At 41.5% G+C, this 20,196-nt stretch overlaps 1 protein-coding gene across 1 annotated transcript in view; it reads right to left on the bottom strand.

The window, feature by feature from the left end:
- The window catches only part of LOC309889716 (E3 ubiquitin-protein ligase KCMF1), a 46,923-nt gene extending 26,886 nt beyond the window's left edge, over positions 1-20,037 (bottom strand). Inside the window, exon 1 of the mRNA XM_082782705.1 lies at positions 19,593-20,037. Coding sequence (XP_082638831.1) covers positions 19,593-19,608 — 16 coding nt within the window. The 5' untranslated portion in view covers positions 19,609-20,037. The remainder of the gene's footprint in view (positions 1-19,592) is intronic.
- Between the last annotated feature and the right edge of the window lie 159 nt (positions 20,038-20,196).

The raw sequence follows: 20,196 nt of genomic DNA, 5'->3' as shown, positions 1-20,196 counted from the left end.
AAACATATGATCTGGGAACAAACATAACATGTGTACCTCAGAGAAGCGGTTCCCTTATGACTGGCTTCCTGCTCAGGATGGACAAGATTTTAATGAGGAGAAGGTAATGGTTGTCAAGTGGAGTATAAAAGTCATCCCTTAAAAAAGCAAGCTAAGAGAGTTTCAACAGATATATGTTGCAAAGCAACAGGATGAAGGGCATACCCACACAATGCAACAGATTTCTGAGGTATTAATTCTCCTCAGGAGTGGAAAGCATACGAGCTACGCTGCCAGGTGCAACATGTCACCAGGAATTTGTCTTTGAGAAGGAAAATCTGAAGTCATTTATAAAACTTCTCAGAACCTCAGCAGAGCAAATAGCTACATGCAGTATTAAAAAAGCCCAAAGGAGAACTTGGCAGGGCTTTTTGTTTGTTTTTGCTTATAAAGAACATGTAACCACATGTGTGCCATACAGAGGTACTGGAACATCTTCCTGTCTCAAACAACAAACTTCTAAAGTTTTAGCAATACTCTGGACCTATCACATCATTTAACTTTTAGAAATTCAGGGGACAAAGTTCAAGGCTTCTGCCTTTCACAAGTACCTTTCAGAAATCCCAACTTCAGCACACAAATGAAAAATAAAACATAGTTGAGCCATCTTCTACGGTATAAAAGTCTTCAACCTGTACAGTGCATTTCATTTTTATATTCTGAAGATCATAATTAACGCTCCTTAAAATATGCACCTGCCAATTTTCAATGTAAGAAGTTCTTTCAGTGGGTTTGTTTTTTAATACATTCACTTGACACTAACCATCTCATCTGTAGTCTACACGTCAACCTCTGACCTTAAAGCAGTAAATTCTGCCCAATTTTTCAGTTCCTTCTGGGACTGAAGCTAGGAAAATATATGCCACTTGATACCATTAAAAGAATATTAAGCCAAACATTTCATACTGTAGTATCCCCACCTCTCAATGAGTCAACAAATTTGGCAACTACTGCCAAATTTGAGGTTAACTTACAGAAACAGCAATTTTTGTTGTTCGCGTGAAAAATTCACCAGAAGTTCAGCAAAGCCAGCAAAGTCTGATTTTAAGCATCTTAAATGTTACCTAAATCAGAATACAAACACAAGCATCACGGAGACAGATGTACTACACTGTGCATACTCCATCATTCCCGCAGCTCCAAGTGCTGAACAGAAAACCCACACGTCGTGTCCTTTAGCTACTCGAGGTAACTAAAAATGCTGTCTCCTCACGCATCCCGTGAGGAACAGGGCTGAACACGCAGCATCTTCCTACAGCAGCGTGGAAGAGGAAGCAGCCAGACTGGCACACCTCCTAAAAGAACGGACAGGGCTGAAGCTGCAGGCAGGGATATTGTAGACTTGCATTTGGGAAGAGATGGGGGAGAAAAGGAAGGAGTGGTGGCTGTATCAGTCCAGAAGGGCAGAAAGGTTTTTGATGGCTCCCCACAGCAGCAATCCCCTATCTGCCCCTACCATGAAAGTAACCTTTTGCCCTCTGTAATTTCCTGGTTCTTTGATCATGCCTTTCAACTCCTACACCACAAACCTTAAACAGCTGACTGCCTGCACGCCAGGGAGGACTGTCCCAGACACAAACTTGTACCTGGCCAGGTAATTAATTAAGCAAATTACCTTAAGGCCTGCGTGTAAGGCATGGCATAGTTGTACTACTTGGCTTCATTCTGCTTTTTCTTAACTTGAATTTGCGAATGTTTTAAGTCATTCATTTCTGTTTGATTACACAAATGGTTTTAATCATGCCATACTAAAACCAGCCAACGAACAAAATAACCATTACGATAATGCACAATCCCCTTAAACACCACAAAAAATGCACTGAATACCAAAAGAAAGTCACTCAGTGCTTCACTCCCCCAGATCCAACTTTGAGAGGGAGGCCGCAGTATCTAAATGCAACAACCAAGGCTGTTTCTATTCCTCCCAGAAACGCCCTTGAGATATACCCAATTATTTGTACGTCAAGATCTTAATTTAAAAAAAAAAAAAAAAAAAAAAAAATCAGACACAGTTTTACTTCAAGGCTCTAGTTCTCTCCCAGGCCAGTTCGAGGCCTCTCTCCTGTACCAATCCTGCTGCCCAGCAGATGGCATCGCATCACAGCAGCGACATTCACGCAGCAGGTCCAAGAACAGTTTTGCCACCATTAAAGCAAAAATAAATGCGAAGTGCAACATTTTTTTAAAAATAGATCCCAGAAACACCAGCGGTTTCACTACTACAGCAGTAGCTGAAACCGACCAAAAGAGGGAAGTTATTTGCTTACAACCCCAGGCAGATGACATAACAGCTATCTCATAAACCCTGACCGTGAAACTTTTTAAATTATCACCTTTTCCAAAAGGAACAGCAGAGAACAGCAAAATCAGTATGAATTTACTGAACACTGTCCAAAAAAAAAAAGTGATCAATTACTCAGCTCGTAATGTACATTTGCCCAACTACCAATTCACCAAAAAAGGTGATACGATACAAATACTTCTGTCAGATGAGCTTTAACTATTATTCATTCTGTCTTGGAGCAGACAAAAATAGGTTCTGCACACACACACATAACCTTGACCAGTTCCCGACAACCCCAATCATATATTTTCTCTGCACAACAAGAGCAATCACATCCTTCCTAAACATTTCTCATACAATCCTGATATTTTTCCATCTCTTCAAACACACCTACGAGACATCATGAAAAACATAAAAGAAAAAAACAGGAATTGCTCTAGAAGCTGCTGGAGACATTGGACTTGCAATGTAGACATCATTTTACTGAGAGTCACTGTACAGTCTACGCTCCAAAACAACGACTTCCATGGCAAGCAAAGAGGAATACTTTTGCATCCTCCCTAACCAGAGAAGGACAAACTTACCTATATTGTGGAGAAAGCAGACAAAATACCGCATATCCCTGTGCCAAAATGCAGGAAATAAGCTTGGATTAAAAGAGGATTTTAACAGGCTCGTAGGAGTCCTGGGCAGCCCTCCCAGGTAGGAGGAGAACGCAGCTGCAGGAGACCAATTCTAAAATTTATTTATGTATATATTTTTAACTATCCTACCCTGTTTCTGTCTAAGGATTTATTTCTATTCTTTAGCAAAAAACTACCTTGGAATCCACCTTGAAACCTCCTACAATAATATTTCCTATGCCTCCTGTTTTATTACTTTTACAAGTTACTGCAAATACCACAAAACAAAAGGCAAACCATTTCTCCTCACAGACACATTAGAAAATAAAAACAAAACACCTTAAACAACAACAAGGGTGTATTAAATAGTCACTACCATCCTAAACAGTGAGTTGTGTGCTTCCTACCCTGATCAGGCTCTTCACCAGTTATTCCTTGAAATCACGGAGAAAACTAGGTTATAGCTTTAAGCCCTGGCCTCCTAAAGCACGCAGATGTCGTCACTGAGAGTACCACGGACTTCTGTATTTTTAACAAAAAACGTTAAATGTCTTCTCAGATGGAAATATTACAATTAACATATCCAAATATTTAAAATGCAGCAAAATTCTTAGCACGTCATGAGAACTGATTCACAAAGGCGTGCTAGACATACTCAACAGACCTTTGAAGTAGAACCAAAAACAGCCTACATTGCAATGACTTATGATTGACCAAATTTGGGTTTCTAATTGAATATTTGATTTTTAAAAATTATAGAAATAATTTGATTTTTGATTTGTAGATTTTTTTGGTAACGTTTTATACGAATCTTATCCTTCATTAATATAATTTAATTTGACCTTCAAAACCATCACGACGTGAAAGCCTGCTAAAATATCGTAAACACATTAAACAAATTTCAGCACATTTATTAGGGCACAGAAAGTTTGTAATGTGGCAGCAAAGGAACTGGCACCAGACACAATCTTATTTAACAACACCGTTAATCCGGAAAATGGCAAACAGCATGTGAATTCTATTAACAGAAAAATACTTAAACTGAGGAAAGCTGTAAACAGTGCCAGGGCTGGAAAATAATAGCAACAGCACTGGGCTGTTACTACTTACCCCGTACCTAGTAAAATCAATAGCAAAGTTTCTTATTTGAGAGACAAAGACAAGTTCCTGAGTTTATTTTAGGCCAAAAAAAACAGAAAAAGGTGAACACCAACTGAAAGGGAATTGGGATGGGAGGAAGAGCATCACACAAGAATTAGTTTTATCAGTGTTAAAAATGTGAATAAACATGGAGCAAGTTCTGAAGAGAAGTTAAACAGAAGAACTGGTACTTCTCTGTTGAGCCCTGCAAGAATTAGAGGCAGTCTTCTCAGAAAACACCCTGCGTATTTTGATTAATGGTGTTATTTAAGAACAACAACAAAAAAAAATACACTACAGGTAGAACAAGACATGTCCAATCAGGCACTGGAGGGCACCAATTAGTATGGCTCAACTCAACTGAGCAGAAAAGTAGAAATGCTTGACAGCCTCAACTCCTTTTTCTATGAGCCACTGTTACAGGCAGGCAAGAGAAAAACATCAATATTCAGAACACCTGGAAGAGTCAAAATTCATCAGCTTTCCCTGCAAAATTTTGCAAAAGGCTTAGCAGAAATTAAATACTTCATCGAGGTACACCCTGTACGTAGCTGTTGTGTCCAAATGAGATACTCAGCTTGATTTATTTTTGATCTGTCAGACTCACCCCTAACCCTCTTATACCTAAAACATTTACAAAATAAGAAAAGTGTGGCAACCTTTTCTCCCATCCAGCACAGAGGAGAGGTAAGATTTTGCACAAGCAGGAGTGCAGCAAGCATGCAGCACTGTCTGGGCAACCACAGGGCTAGAAGGACGAGACAGAGGGTTTCAAAACCTCTCCCAGTCAATGCCTTGTGAGAACACGACCCATGATAGCGGAGACTTACAGGACAGATTTGCACAAAGTGGTTTGGAAATACACAGGCTTTTCACGTCAGGAAAACAAAACTGGAAAGCAGCTGGAAGAGGGATGTGGAAAGAAGAGCAAGTGGTTCTCCTCACTGAGGTGTATCAGCAACATCCAATACAAGGCAGGCAGCTGTAGCTGGATTCGTCCCTGTTACCCCACCAGGTTTACAGAGATGAACACAGTAACACTTTCAAACCTACAGCCTACTTTCAACATTTCCATTTTGTACGGTGCCACGGATGGCACAGAATAAATTTATCTTCCTTTAATACCACGAGAGGTCTCAGAGCTTATAAAAATAACCCATTTTTTCCAAACACAAACGAGAATGCTAACATGAACGTACTTTAAAAATGGCAATAGGAGGTTAAAATCCTACAGTGCATTCGTTTCAGTAGTGGCAGTGTTTTATTCTGGGCTCTTTCTCATGCATTTCTCTTACTACGAACATAAACCAACTGCCTTGCCAACCACTTCTACTCCCTGTCACAGGGAACAGCTTCTCAGACAGATAACATGCCCACAGAAGCTACACGTGTTCGTGATGAAAAAGCTGAAAAGTGCTGTGGGAAATGTAGTGTCCCAAAGCAAAAAAGGTTTCATGCCTACTTCAGTCAAGCTTTGAATTTGTTCCATTACTCTCTCCCCCTCTTTCTGAATTTTCTGCTTCTTTGCTGGTTGTTCATGAATTCCCTGGATTGACAACCCAGACATACCAAGTGCCTACCTTGCTCTTTCTTCCTCTCAGCAGCCAAAGCTCCTTTTGCTTTATTACGTGATTTTTTTTTTCTTCTCCTGTTACATCACATACACCTAAACAACCAAAGGTTATCAGACTACCATCTTCTAAACACTTCCCTTACAGACCCATCCATTTTTTTATACATACAATCAACTTATTTTTCAGAATAATTTACTAACAAACCTAACAGGGTTGTTTCAGAATATGCGGAATCAGACCATTTTCCTAAATAGCTACCGATCACTAAACACTCTAAAAGCCATTACTGATCTACAAATCACAGTCCGTGAATCTTCAGTAATTATTGCTTTTACTGTAATAAGCTCAATTTAAAAATAAAAAATGTGTTTTTTTTCATACTTTCATTCAAACCCATCCTTACATGTGATTCTCAGGAAAAACACCACGCAATTGGATTTTTAATCTAACACACTAAAAAAAAAATAAATCACTTGGTACATATAAAAAAAATTCCCATGTCTGCCACACCAGATACAAAGGGATCAATTTACTGTGGAAGGTACAAAATAAGCTCATCAACTTCACTATGATTGTGCCATAAAAGTCCCAATCATATGAAGAAATTTAAGGATAGGAAAGGAGAGTTCATTACTACTCCTAGAACAGAAAATAACCACCTACCATTTCAAAGGAAAAAAAAAAAAAAAAAAAACAATCTGTCTAGAAACTGAAGATACGCTTAGATCAGTACTTAAGGAACCTATTTTCAGTTGAGGTAGGAAGGGACAACAGCTGTGAAGGAGGACCCTTGAAACAATTACTGTGGTTTCAATATAGCTGTTCTATTTAGAAATATATGCTATGTATAGAAACACTAAAAGATCCACTAAAATCAAGACAAAAACAAACAAAAACCAAAAAATAAAAAGCCACAAATCTATTGTTCTGTCCTGCCATAACCCAATCTCTCAAATCCTCGTGATAAATTTCAATGAAGAAATTTCCTAAGCTCTCTGTTTTACTTATACCACAAAGACAGGTACCACAGCTTCACCACCTTCCTTCAGGAAAAAAAAAAAAGAAAAAAAGAAAAAACCTTTCTGCAGCCTCGTGTCCTTTCTCTGAACAGGAGAGAATCAGTCATTCAGCCTTGCGACAGAACATGGCATTCAGGATTCAACGTCAAAAACATTTGCAAAATTGCATTCCCACAAAGCATCAATAACCAGATGAAAGAAGTCTGAAATTTACAGCTGCAAAGCAATGCTTACTACAGGAACCTAGTGTAATGACTGTACAACAATTATAAAAAAAACCACCAAACTTATTTCCCACAGAGATCTAAAAATGTGGAAACTATTTTATTTTTTTTAAACAAAAAAGACAATTTTTAAAAATTAGAATAGACAGTAATTTATAGACGTTTCCCTTTACTTGCTGATCTGAATACAAGAATAAAGCACGTACTTAGTGATACAGCATTTTATCAAAACAGACAAATATGCTGCTTCCTAATTTGAAGAAAAAAGGAGAGGTAGTATTATAACCAACTACGTGTTACTGCAGGCTCATGTGCCACACTGCAGTTACAAAATGCATAAAATAGTATGTTAATGATTAGGAAAAATCAACTGTACAAACAAGTCTGACAGATCTTCATTGAGAGAGTTTTATAAATGATCTACTATAAAAAAAGAATTGAGCACTATAAGATAAATATGGTACTGAAGAAAAACCTGGATATACAGCTGGGGAAGGCAGAGACAAGAGATTTTCACCGTGTTACCTCACTGCTTCTTCTGCACCTCAGGAAGAGATATAGTTCAGTAACAACACACACACAACTTTTTTTTCTTTTTTTTTTCTTTTCTTTTCTTTTTTTTTTTTTTAAACATTTTCTAACTAACTTAAAGTTCTGTTCTCCATTTCCTACCAGACTCTGCTTGACCACTAATCTGCTGAACTATCTTGTTCTCAGATGCTCGTGAGAAAAACACTCACCCTCACATGCACTTCTTAAAAATATTTGTGTTTGAAGACTGCCTCGCTACACAATGTGTTGGATTCTTCAGTCTGGTTTATGAATGAATGTCATAAACATGCAGCTAGTTCTACCATGAAGACAGCACAGCCTCCTCGCCTGCAGACACCAGGACAGAGGTTGGGTGTGAGCTTGAAACTCTATCAGTTTACCTTGGCAGTTCTCAAGGTGGTGTCACAGGGGAGCAAGGATGAAGAGAGACCTTCATTCAGCCCGTCCAGTCACAGCCATCTGTAGTACGGCATGTCCATGCCCCTAGGACAACTTTAAGCCAACTGTTATTTTAACAAGTTTTCTGAGCTTGCTGTAGATGGTTACACCACAGCAACTCCTACAGGAAACAGTAAGCATTAGCTGCTTTCTTTCCAATTTCCAATTTCCTACCTTACTGAGACATAACTCTCAGCTGACCAAGTCAGCACTTTGTACCTTCCTACAGTTTATAACCCTATATGAACTTTGTATGACACTGTCATACATATGTTATACGTACATATATTATACATACATACATTTTATGTGGACCTTAATGTCCACATAAAATATATTTTACAGGCAGAAGCTTGAACCCTTTTTGTTTGTTTGCAGGCATCTTTCAGTACCCACATAAATCAGCTTAGAGTCGATGGTCCAGACAACAGAGTCAATCTTCCGTGGGTACAACTGGAAGACACCTTAGGATTGGTACAGGAGGAAAACAAAAGGATTGACAATCCTATTAATGTACATGCACATTGTTTAGCCTTCTTGTGCCCTAAGGTCTGTTCTGTCTCGAATATAGCTTGTTGGATCATTCAAAACACTTCCTCTGTACTTTCTCACAAGACATTCCTCAGGTTCCCAACAGCTTCTCTAGAGTTCCTGGATCAACAGAAAGAAACTACAGTATGGATCTTCACAACTGCTATATACAACTGCTATATACTGTCAAGACCTCCAAATGCTTAGCACTATGAAAAAGCATGCAGGCAGCACCTTCCTCCATGAGAGTGATGTTTAATGCAATGACATATCCAGTGCCTGCCTCTTCAAAAGTCATGATTTATGATTTGTAGGGGTATTAAAGAGAAGGAAAGATATGTTTTGAAGAAGCTCGACACCAAACAGTGCAAGGACTACAAACAGTATTCATCATCTGCTGACCTGAAATATTAGCGCTGGAACAATAAATACATCATGGCATTCCTCAAAGCCAGAGTCAGGCGTCTTCGACCAACTAACAGCCTGGAGTACTTTATTCTTGACTAGACAACTGCACTCTGGCACGTAATTCTCAACAACACACTTCTTCAGCTCTGTGGTCACTCTCCTTGCATTCCTAATGCTTCCAGGAACAAAATATTAACTGAGCTCCGAGTTACAGTAACTAGCTCCAACACTTTAAAGCTGGATAGTACCAGAATAGACTACAAACTCCACCCCCTCCAAAAAAATATTAAAATCCTCCACTTGTATGTGTATTTTTTTCATGTGACATCATCAGTTAAACCTGAAAATTTGCTTCCTGCAGATCCTCTGCTTCTAAGTAAATGTCAGGCAGCAGTTCGGGATGCAAACCACTCCAAGTTGGGCCAGTAAGCGTCAATTAATCCAAGGACATCCTTCACTTACAAAGCCACTCTTCTACAGCAATATCTCAGGCTATGTTCTCAGCCCCTCCCTTCCCCCCCCAAGAAAATCTTCCAGAATAGGGAAAACTTGCTGTTCTCTCTGATCCTCGCTGGCAATTTGCAGGCCTTATGCCAAAACAACTGGGGAGAAGATCACAGCATCCCTTCTTTCTGCAGCCAAGAGGGAAAATTAACTGCTCACCTTTACATGTAAATCGAAGATAACCAAGGCAGAAAAGTGTTAGAAAATGTATTTGACATACTCGTGTACCAAGACACTCCGCATAGTTTTCACTCCGTCTTCTTACATCTGCAAGGTATCTAATTAATGTAATTAACAAATGCAAGTCTATACAAAACAACAAATAATCCTGGTAGTTGTTTACAGCAGGAGTAACATACTCTTCCACCTGTATAGTCCGAGAACAAACCACACTTGCTGGCATTCTCATCTTATGGGGGACAGGTATGAAATCAATTTCACGTGAGCCGTCTTATGTACATCTAGGTTGGAAAAACAAGCATCTTACGTGCACAACATCAGAAGCTGTGCAATCTCTACAGTTCACTTTTGCAAAGTTCAGTCATCTTTCTCGGAGGGCATCTGGAATGCTCCTTCTCCATCTTAGCTCATTTCCACAGCCAGGTTTAGGGAGAAAGACGACTCTGGACACATGAAAAAATAATACTAAAAACAATTCAGGTGCTAATGGACTCACATTTAGTCTTGGAATGTAGGGTGATAAAGTCCAAAGGAACTCTGCAGATCGCAGTGGTAAAGCCATGCTTGTGTAGTTGTGACCTACGCTCCACCATCATTACTCCCGGCGAAGCTGCTCTTGTTGACCCAATTTCACCAGTGAACTACAAGCTGCCTCTCACTATGTTCATTTTGCACTTGCAGTGACAATCCACAACTCCGCTTGCAATTTTGCATACACGTAATAAAGCACACTTAACACCATTTGTGTTAAGCACATCTCCTCATTACCACCTATTTTAAAAGCACATGCAAATAGCTGGAATAACACTTTGTTTAAGTGAAAGTGACAAGACCCTAAACACAAACAAGCCCTTGTGTCTAAAACACACATTTCTTCAGAGCTAATTTCATTCTAACTATCATAAAAGAAAGTCCAACCAAGAAACAGTTATTTAGTCAGACTCCAGCAATTTCAAATTCATTAAGGTGAACATGAATTTCTGAGCATGCTGCTGATACACAAAAAACCCTGTTAAGTTATGCAAAAAATACACTGCCATAGATTTGAACACTATCCCTAGTCAGAATTACTTGTCTGGAAGCAAAGACAAGCTGACAATCACAGAAGTCATTATATGTTTATAACCTAGTACATTCCTGACCTTGAAAATTTGCTGCTGGGGCAAGGACACTTGAGGTAGGTATCCAGAGAATATCACAGCTTCAAGAGCTCACAGCACTGCTATCCAAACAGCCACATGCAGGATGCCTCCAAATAATCCTACCGCTGTTCCAGGCATGTACCTAGGTATGTGCTTCCAAGAGCTGACGTTGGGTTCCTGCTATATTATTAAGCACCTGAAGAACAATTCAGCTGGTATGTGGAGGTGCAGAACTTTAGAAATTGGTTTAAAATCACAATTCTGATATGTATATTGATATTCTCAAAGAACTGATCAAGAGAGCACGCCAACAGCAACACCCCTCAGACAAGAACGCTGGCTGCTTTAGTATCTATCAATAAGTTCACTCAAGTGAGTCCATACATACCACCCACACTTGCAATCCTCTGTTACTGAAAAGTAGAAGTAAATCCTTTACAAATACTGTAAGAATGGTTTGGCATTACCTGACAAGGATTTTTTTTTTTTTTTTTTTTTTTTTTTTTTACTCCTGAAGCTGCCTGGTCTCATCTGAAAACAACTAAACACGTTCATATCTACAATAGCCAGAGAACCCACTGCCTAGAAACATTTTCGAAATAGTTATTTTCTTAAATAGACCAGGGTTATTTGTGTTACCAAGAAATATTAGAGCTCTGTTTTTCAAAGAGGCTCACAGAGGCAGGCATTAAACTTCTGTTGCATTCACCTCTGACACGGGCCTACAGCATCCACAGATCTTTGTGAAAATCGCCCTCTCTAGGAACAAAAGTAGGAGAGAGACAGCACAGCAAAGGGAAAAAAGAACAATGACTAAGAAATAAGGTGACAGATAAAAGTTCAAAGCCAAAAGGAAGGAAAACAAAGAAGAGAATTCATCCTACCAGAGACAGCACCTCTTGTCAGTCAAGACAAGAAACATTGCCTCCCAAAAAGAATCTGGCACCAGGACATGGCAGAAGTGATGGGGGAAGACCAAATCTGACCTGAGGTAAGAAAAAAAATGGAGTTATGATCCAGATTTATATATTTTTTTTAAACTTCAGCTGTTACTTCATCCATATCTTGCAGGATGTTTTAAAAAAATCTACGCTTTTTTTTTTTTTCCTAACTGATGTCTTTCATCAGCTGCATTTTGTCAGTGATTACACTGGGATGCCTCAAATCAAATCTGGAGCAATACTTTGATAAAAATGTGAGATTCTACATGAATACTGAAATTAAGAACAAATCAGAGGGAAACTGTAGGAAGTAATAGCTGGAAACAGTGTAAATGTATGCCACTTAAATGTTCCAGTGAGCCGAGAGCTCTTAAGAATGGATTTGGACCTATAAATCTCACTGAAGTGGAGTACAGAACCACTAATCCTCATTTTAGTAGGACTTCCTTGGTGCCTTCAGGAAAGTCAAACTCTCTAACTTATAATGCATGTGCAAACAGAAGAAAACATCAATCTTTCCTGTGTTCAGGTTTCCTTTTTAATCATAATAAAGATTAAGAAGATTTACCCAGGTCTCCAGCTGCAAATGGGAGCAACTTTAAAAGCAAGTCTCCTAGAAGCTCCAAATGAAGCAATCAGGATGAAAAGAGTTAATACATTCAGGAAACTCATTGCAGGGTTGACAAACAGGTGGTAAAAATGAGAATTCTGGTACTTAGCCAGATCATATATCAAGACTAAAAAAATATTTAAATGTTTTAAAATTAAAAAAAGAATAAAATTTTATGAAACAAATCCAACCTCCCCCTAACACCCAAACTACACTCTAAGAACATGTAACGTGTGTTTTTCTCCAAATACTTCGGAGGCTCCAGTATGAGTAAAGTATGAGCCCATCCTTTAAAATGAATTCCAAATGAGAATGCATGACTTCCAGTGATAGAAACCAAGTGATCACCTGGACGCAACTTTGAAATGTTATTCAGAGACATACGGATTAAGAGGAATCACGAGTGATCAGAAAATTGTACTGAAGCTGAAGACATTTATATGATAATTCCCCACAACTTTAACTTGGGACAGACCTCATTCCTCAACTTAGTAAATGTCAGTAACCTAAGACAAATAAAACTTTTTAAACAACTCTAACCTGAAGCCTTGATTTACGCACTATCAGCCAGTAAAGCTACCGAGCTTTTCCCTGTGCTCTGCACTGAATTCAAAAAAGATCTACTTCATTGTGTCAAAGTTTATAATAATGTTGTGCAGGGATGAAGACGTGAATAACCATAAAGACCATAAAAACAATGGTGATAGGAGTAAGTTCAAACCAGATGCTCAGGTGTTGCTTCAGGGAAAGGTACAGGAACCAAATGGGACATCAGACTTGAGATATTCCACAGCCACATTTAAGTCTGAAATAGTCACAAGGCCTGATGTGTGAAGTTTAAGATAAAAAAACAAGGCTTTAGTTGCATATTCTGGATACTTGTTATCCAGGCTCAAGAACCTTCACTAAAAAAAGTTCCACGATCTCTTTACGTACTATATAAAAAAGCACTTCTATTCAGTTTTCATCACCTTCTGGAACATATTTAATATCTCCTTCTCATGTTAGGAAATAGGGATTACAGGCTCTTACACAGAAAGGAGTCAAGTCATCTGAGGTAAACACCGTTGCAATTTCTCTCCACACAGTAATTCTTCCTCACCCGTGTCCCGAGTTGCTAACATTACTCCGAGTTCTCTGAACTGGGTATACCCAAGCCACACAGTGCCTTACAATGCCATTTCTGTACGGGGCACTGACATTTCTGCCTCTAGTTAAGCTTGTAAATCTCTTCTCCATTACAACTTCACTTTCAGAACGCAGCACTACCAAATCTGCCCATCTAGGCTAAATCTGGCAGAGGCAAGAGCACATCCTGCGTGGAGGATTTAGCCCACTAAGTGATTCCAAGAACGAAAAACATGGAAACCCAAGCCCTTGCTGGTATTAAAATATCGGCATCTTAGTATCAATCTGTGATCCAAACCCACAGGAAATGCAGTCTTACACAATTACACATGTTCCAAGAAAAACAGCACCTTGCTCAGTGCACCAGGGCCCTTGGTGTTCAGCGAACGACCAGATACCCATTTTATCATCACTGGTCAGTCTGAGCCTTCACTGACACTTTTAACAATTTGGATTTTCTGATACAGAAGTGCTCACAGGGAAAAGGCAGCAAGATTTCCATGCAGCATAAATATCAGCGGATTTAGTTTCACAGCACTTCTAAGCCACTTTTTCTCCTCATCTTGGAACTGATGGAAAACAAGACACAGATTAAAACCACAAACCTACCAAATCCACTTGCTGGATCTGAGATGCCAAAGGATCATTTTTCTAGAGCATTTGATTTTCTGAAGTCAGGCACATTTTCAAAGCCGATCACTTAGCTACTACAACCGCAGCTGTAAAAGCTCAGATCCCTTGAAGCCCAAGTCGAGCCTTCCTAAAATAAGGAACAAACATCAAGCAGCCACCTGTGTATTCTCTCTCCAGCGATTTGCCTAGCCCTCCACGTGAGCTCTGCAGCAGAGGAAGGAGGTGGGGTTGATCCAACTTTCCGCAACAAAACTCTGCTGTCACCACCTCGACCACCCTTCCTTTCGGCAACACCCCTACCTGCCTGCTCCCTGTACGGTCCCAAACCCAAATGGGGCTGTGCTCTGACACACGGCAGCCCCCCCGGCACCCCAACAGGGGCTGCAGTAGCACGGAGCAGATTATACACAGCTGTGTAATTGCACAAGGCAGATACTCACAGGAGCCTGAAACAGAGACATCTGCAGCCAAATTCTGACATATCCCAGCTCCTGGGGGGCTCAACGGAGTGCTTCAAAGGTGCTGCTGTGTCCAGCAGCTTCTCAAATGTATTAACACTTTCTGTATTAGTCATTGCGATTAACAAACATAAAAACAGAGTAACTGAAGTAACAACAACAACAACGACGTATCTGTGAATAGCAACACAAACAACTCTCTAAAATGGTATCAGCAGTGCAAATAGGCAAAATCCCTAAAAAAATATTTAAATAAAATCTTTTCTTTTAAGATGTGTGAATTTCATTTGCCCAGCGCTGCTCACAGCACTTGCATGTCTCTCTGTGCACTTGCCCGGAGCCCCTGCTAGTCACCATTACCTGCAATGTGCCTTTGTAACCAGGAGTTATTTAAACATTCTCCTCTCCCCACACGCACACCCACTGATGTCAGGTGTATCACAGTTCTACACCCATCTTTCTGCTTAAGGTATTGACCATCAACCTTCCAACATCGACCATTTAAATATTTTTTTTTTTTTTTTTTTTCTGTCTCCCAAAGAACGATCCATGACACTACTTCTTGCCACAAGAAGAGATGAAGTGGTCTCTCTCTACAACCATTTTTGGAGGACCTTGTTCACATGCACAGCAGGGATATCATCATGCAGGTCCACATGCAATGTGCTTCATAAACCATCATCCATAAACCTTTTTCCTTCTTAAATGAAAGCGTAGCTTCCTCAAAACCCAAAAGTACTGTGGCTGTTAAATATCACTGATGTACCCAGCTCTTTTTTATTATTATTAAATGATGACTCAGTTTCTTGCTGAAAACAAACAATAGTTCAATAATAAAGCAAATTACCATGATCCAATATTTTGAATCACATTTGCAGCTGTTCAGGTTTAGCATTAACATATTTTGTGTCCTAGGCATACTCTTACTGGATAAATTATCACGCCAGTGCACATTCAGGTATTGTACCAGGTTATAACTGGTCTCACAGATACATTTCTTCATTATTAAATGCAACACTCCATCAACGCAGTGCCTAGAGAACTTTATATGAAAATTGTGCAGTTCCATTACCTGGATTAAGAGTTTTGCATGCAAAAGTACATTAATTTTGCATTTGGTGGCAACTGTATAACTGACACTACATGAAATATTAAAAGTTATATATCAGCTGCTACAGGGTATTTTGGCTTGACAGAAATTTGTAGTTTCACTCTACAGCTCGAGTACGATACACATATTGTATGATTTGGAGGATCAGGCGTTACACTAGTTTTCAAAACCTTTATATTATGGATAACATTTTACATATGTTTTTTATCCTGACCATACAGAAAATGTCATTGGCCCAGACTCCCAGTCTTTCCACTAACGCTGCCCTGACATTAACCATTCTCAAATGGTTGGCACACGTAGTTCTGGAGACTTCTAGGATGCATTTATTTACCCTCCCATTACAAATAAAGAATTGACAATTATTTATTACAAATAAAGAACCCATATGCAAGACATTTATGCATACACCAAAAGAAAAAAAAAAAAAAGGGAAAACAAAAAGGAAAAAGAGCAGCACTTGCAACTTCAGCTCCCTTGAGCAAGAGGAGCATGAAGCCAGCAGGAAACATTTTCAGAATTCCACATGGTCCTGAGAGTCACTGCCCTCCCTTCCTACCTTATTACCATCCACTTGTAACTTTTCTTCACTTGGAACTGAGATTACTTGCCTTGCAAAGCTCCGCTGATTCATAAGAAATGCTGACAAATGGGCACCAGGAAGAAAAAAAACAAAAAAACACACACAAAAAAAACCACACCACAAGCCATTTGTACTGCTCCTAGCTTTTTGAAGCTTAAAGAATACATCCCTAAACGCAAATAGGAAACAAACTATGGAAGATGTCAGGGAGGAGGGGTACAGAGTGTGCAGGAGGGAGGATCAAGTGTTGCCGGGAGCCCTCTGGAACATGAAAACAGAATCCAGCCCCTTGTATGACCAGGAACGCTGCGGCATCCTAGTTTTACAAGATATGTGCATAGGAGGTCTTCTAATGATATTTATGGAAGTTATAATTCTGTTTTATGCTGTCCTGTGTGCGGTGCACTGTTGTACAGAAGAGTCATTACTCAACGCACACCCATCAAAAGAAGATTTACAATATGCAAAATATCTTCTGCTATACCTTCCAGAATATAAAAATTCACCTGTCTGTTCCTTGTAGGCAGCCAAGGATTGCACCACAACTCACACCTAGACACAGGGACTAACCCAGAGAAACACAGTGGATCACTCCTGTAAAGGGAATGACAAGAAGTCCAAGAGCAGAGGGTGACCTCACGTTGCGTTCAACAAAACCAGGACAGGGAATAACCAGTTGCCTAACACCAAGTCATAGAACAGGGATGGTTTAAAAAAAAAAAATAGAAATAAGTAGCATTAGCAAAAGGTGGATAAACGCTAACAGCTACTCTTGACAGTATTGCCACAAAGCCTCTGGAACACAGAATGAACGTTTCAAGAAAGAGGAACAATAAATCATGTCATACTTGGGCCTATTTTCCTGAAGTAGGGAGAAACGTGAGCCCAGAGCTCACCTGTGAAAAGCAAACACAGTGGAAAGGGGAGACTGTGGTCTCATTTTTTTTTTTTTCTGAAGGCTAAGAAAATAGTTAATAAAGAAACAACAACAAAAAAAAATTGTAAGTAAAAGTGCAGTTTTTGTAAAAACTGCATTTTTATAGACGATTACACCAAAGAAGACAGTCGAGAAATCGTAACAAAGTGTAAGCTTAAATCTCCATCTGATGTTTTTATGGCCTCTTTAGGATCCCAAGACTTCGGGATATCATTTCTTCTCTAGCATTTACCCTACCAGAGACATCCCCTCCCATCATACAACTGGTACAGTGCTCCAGATTCTGTCAGGAGCAATCAATAAACCCTGTTTGTAACTTTGAGGGTGGGTCATTTTAAAGGGAACACACGGAGAAGGTGTCACTTATGAAAACTTGCTTTTCTCCCTTGCACCATATTGTTCCAAGACGCGTCCTCCCAACTAAGTCGCACTGGATCAAAATTGTCAGCTACCAATGACACTACATAGACCTGCAGCAAGAAGTACTTTTTTGTGAGTATTTCACTTCTAAGGATTTCTGTATATGTAACAAAATCAAGTTTCTAAGCCTCTTTTCCAGAAAGTTGGACAAGCATGCCTGCTACCTTAAGAGGAATTATTCTAACCCCATAAGTAAAGTTGACTAAAACAAAAGATCTAAAATATGAAGGAAAAGGAGAAGCAGTGAGAAATTACGCTAGATTTTTATAAAAATCTGTCACAAAGATGCAGCGATACATGCCCTTTTCAATTTCATGGTACTCTCCTGGTTTCAGTCATGCACGTGCACACACACGAACACACTCAAAGAGTCTACATCCACAACATGAAATGACCAGAACTCACGCTCGCCAACCACTTCACTTACAAGGAAAGAAAGAAAATTATTTCAGGTTTTCAAAGTAAGCACAGCTAGAGAGGAGACCAAACACTGAAGAATCTGCTTCAGAAAGAAAACACTAAGCTTGGTTTTGTTAAAAAATCACTCCTAAATACCAACAAGCCAATACCCAAGCACAGGGATGTAACTATCACTGCTACAAACAGAAACTGCCGCCCACTAGGGAAATTGACGAGATAGCCTCCATCAGAAAAGTACTTGGAAGGAAACCCCTTACTTTCAGATTTTCCCTGTCTTAACAGTAAGGCTGGTCAGGACTTTCTGACTTTCTAAATTTCTAACTTTTTTTTTTTTTCAGGACTTTTTAAAAAAGACACTGAAGTACCACAGCAAATACCACAAGCTTAAAAAAAAAAAAAAAAAAAAAAAGCAAACAAAAAAACCACAATGTCTATGCACTTATCTCTGAAAAGCATGAGAACAACACACGGTATCACTTCATTAATTTTTACCTGTTCAGTCTAGAAAAGTTTGCATCTTACTACAGTACTTTAGAAAGAGTACCACGGATACGAGCATTACAGACAGACTTACAGAGCTCATCATCACACAAAGTCACTAACGAAAACTCTTGAGATCAACCCCTCGTTACAACCACTATTTTTCAGCAACTGCATCTTCAGTCACGCACAAACCCAGCATCTCCATCTCTGCCCCCTTGGGAAAAGAGGTGGCAGGGAGGAGGGTGGGAGGAAAGGGGGCACGAGCTTGGCACCCACACTAAATTTTAACTCCAGCCAATACGAGCGGGCTCGTGGATTCTTCGCAAGGCAAGTGCTGGGTAAACAACCCTGCCTAACTCGTGTGAACAAGGGGCCTGCGAGCCCCGTGCGGGCCCTGCACCCAGAGCCTCCCCCGCGCTGCTGCCCAGCAGCGTGCCTCCAGCTGGAGGCCAGGCCCCGCTGCCCACCGCCTCCGCCAGCCTGCCAAAACACATTCCCAGGAGCGGGGAATAAGGATAAGGCCGCCGCAGGAGATAAGAGAGAAAATGGAGACAGGTGCCGGGCTTAAGTTCCTAACATGGCAGAAAGTTGCAGATTTTTTTTTTTTAATTATTATTATTTTTATTTTTTGTGTGTGTGTCCAGGTGACCCCGGCTTTCGCGGCGCGCTTCCACGCTACGCCCGTACCTGCTGCGAGAAAGGCTGGGGATAAAAATTAAAAAAAAAAATAAAAATAATAATAATAATGGGGAAATGGGGAGAGGACGGGGGGGTGTTCTCCTGCCACCACACAACCACCCTCCTTCAGCTCCAGTCCCCCCGATGGCTTTTTCACCCCCCACACACACACCAAAAAAAAACAAATTAATTAATTCCTAAATCAACCCGCGGTGCCCCCCTCTCTCCCCCAGCTCCCCCCCGGGACACGTCGGCACCGCGGGCCGGGGCCGTGCCGGTTCCCCCCCCCCCCCCCTCCCCTTGCTCCCCGCCGCCCATGACACTGCAGAGCGCGGCCGGGCCGGGCCGGGCCGCCGCCCTCCGCCACCGCCACCACCGGGGCCGGGGCCGGGGCCGGGGCCAGGGCCGGGGCCTCCCTTCCGCCGCCGAGCTCCGCGGGCCCCCTCGGGGCGGCGGCGGCGCCATGATGGGCGGCCAGGCCGAGCCGAGCCGAGCCGAGCCGAGCCGGGCCGGGCCCCGCCGCCCCCCTCACCTTCATGCCGGGACATCCTAGTCCGGAGGCGGCCAGCCCGGGCCCGTGGCGGGGCTGCTCGGAGCGCCGCTGCGGCCTGGCCACCCCCCGCCGCTGCCGCTGCTCCTGCTGCACGCACAGAGCCCCGGGGCGAGAGGAGAGGGGCCGAAAGGAGGCCAAAATACGAGAGGCGGCGAGCAGCCGGCCCCCTCCTCCCCCTCCTCCTCCTCCTCTTCCTCCTCCTCCTCCTCTTCCTCTCTCCCTCCCTCGCTCGCCCTGCGGGGGGCGGATCCGGCGGCGGCGGCTTCCCGGGCGCCGTGACACGGTGACTCCGGGCCCCGCCGGCCCCTGGCGCCGCCTCCCTCCGTCCCTCCTTCCCTTCCCTTCCTTCCCTTCCTCCCCTTCCCTTTCCCTTCCTTCTCTTTCCCTTCCCTCCCTCTCCGCCCGCTGCCGCAGCAACGGCGGCGGCGGGGCTGAGGGGGCGCCGCCGGCCCCTTCCTCCCCTGCTCCGGGAGGAAGAGGAAATGCAGGGCTCCGGCGGGGCGCTCGGCGCCGCCCAGGCCCTCCCAGGGAAAGAATTAAAAAAAAAAAAAAAAAAAGGAAAAAAAAAAAAAAAAAAAAAGGG

This window comes from Aythya marila (assembly GCF_965140915.1).
Source record: "Aythya marila genome assembly, chromosome: Z".
Lineage (NCBI taxonomy): Eukaryota > Metazoa > Chordata > Aves > Anseriformes > Anatidae > Aythya > Aythya marila.
The sequence above is the reverse complement of the archived record's forward strand: the minus strand, read 5'-3'. Positions and strand labels throughout refer to the sequence as shown.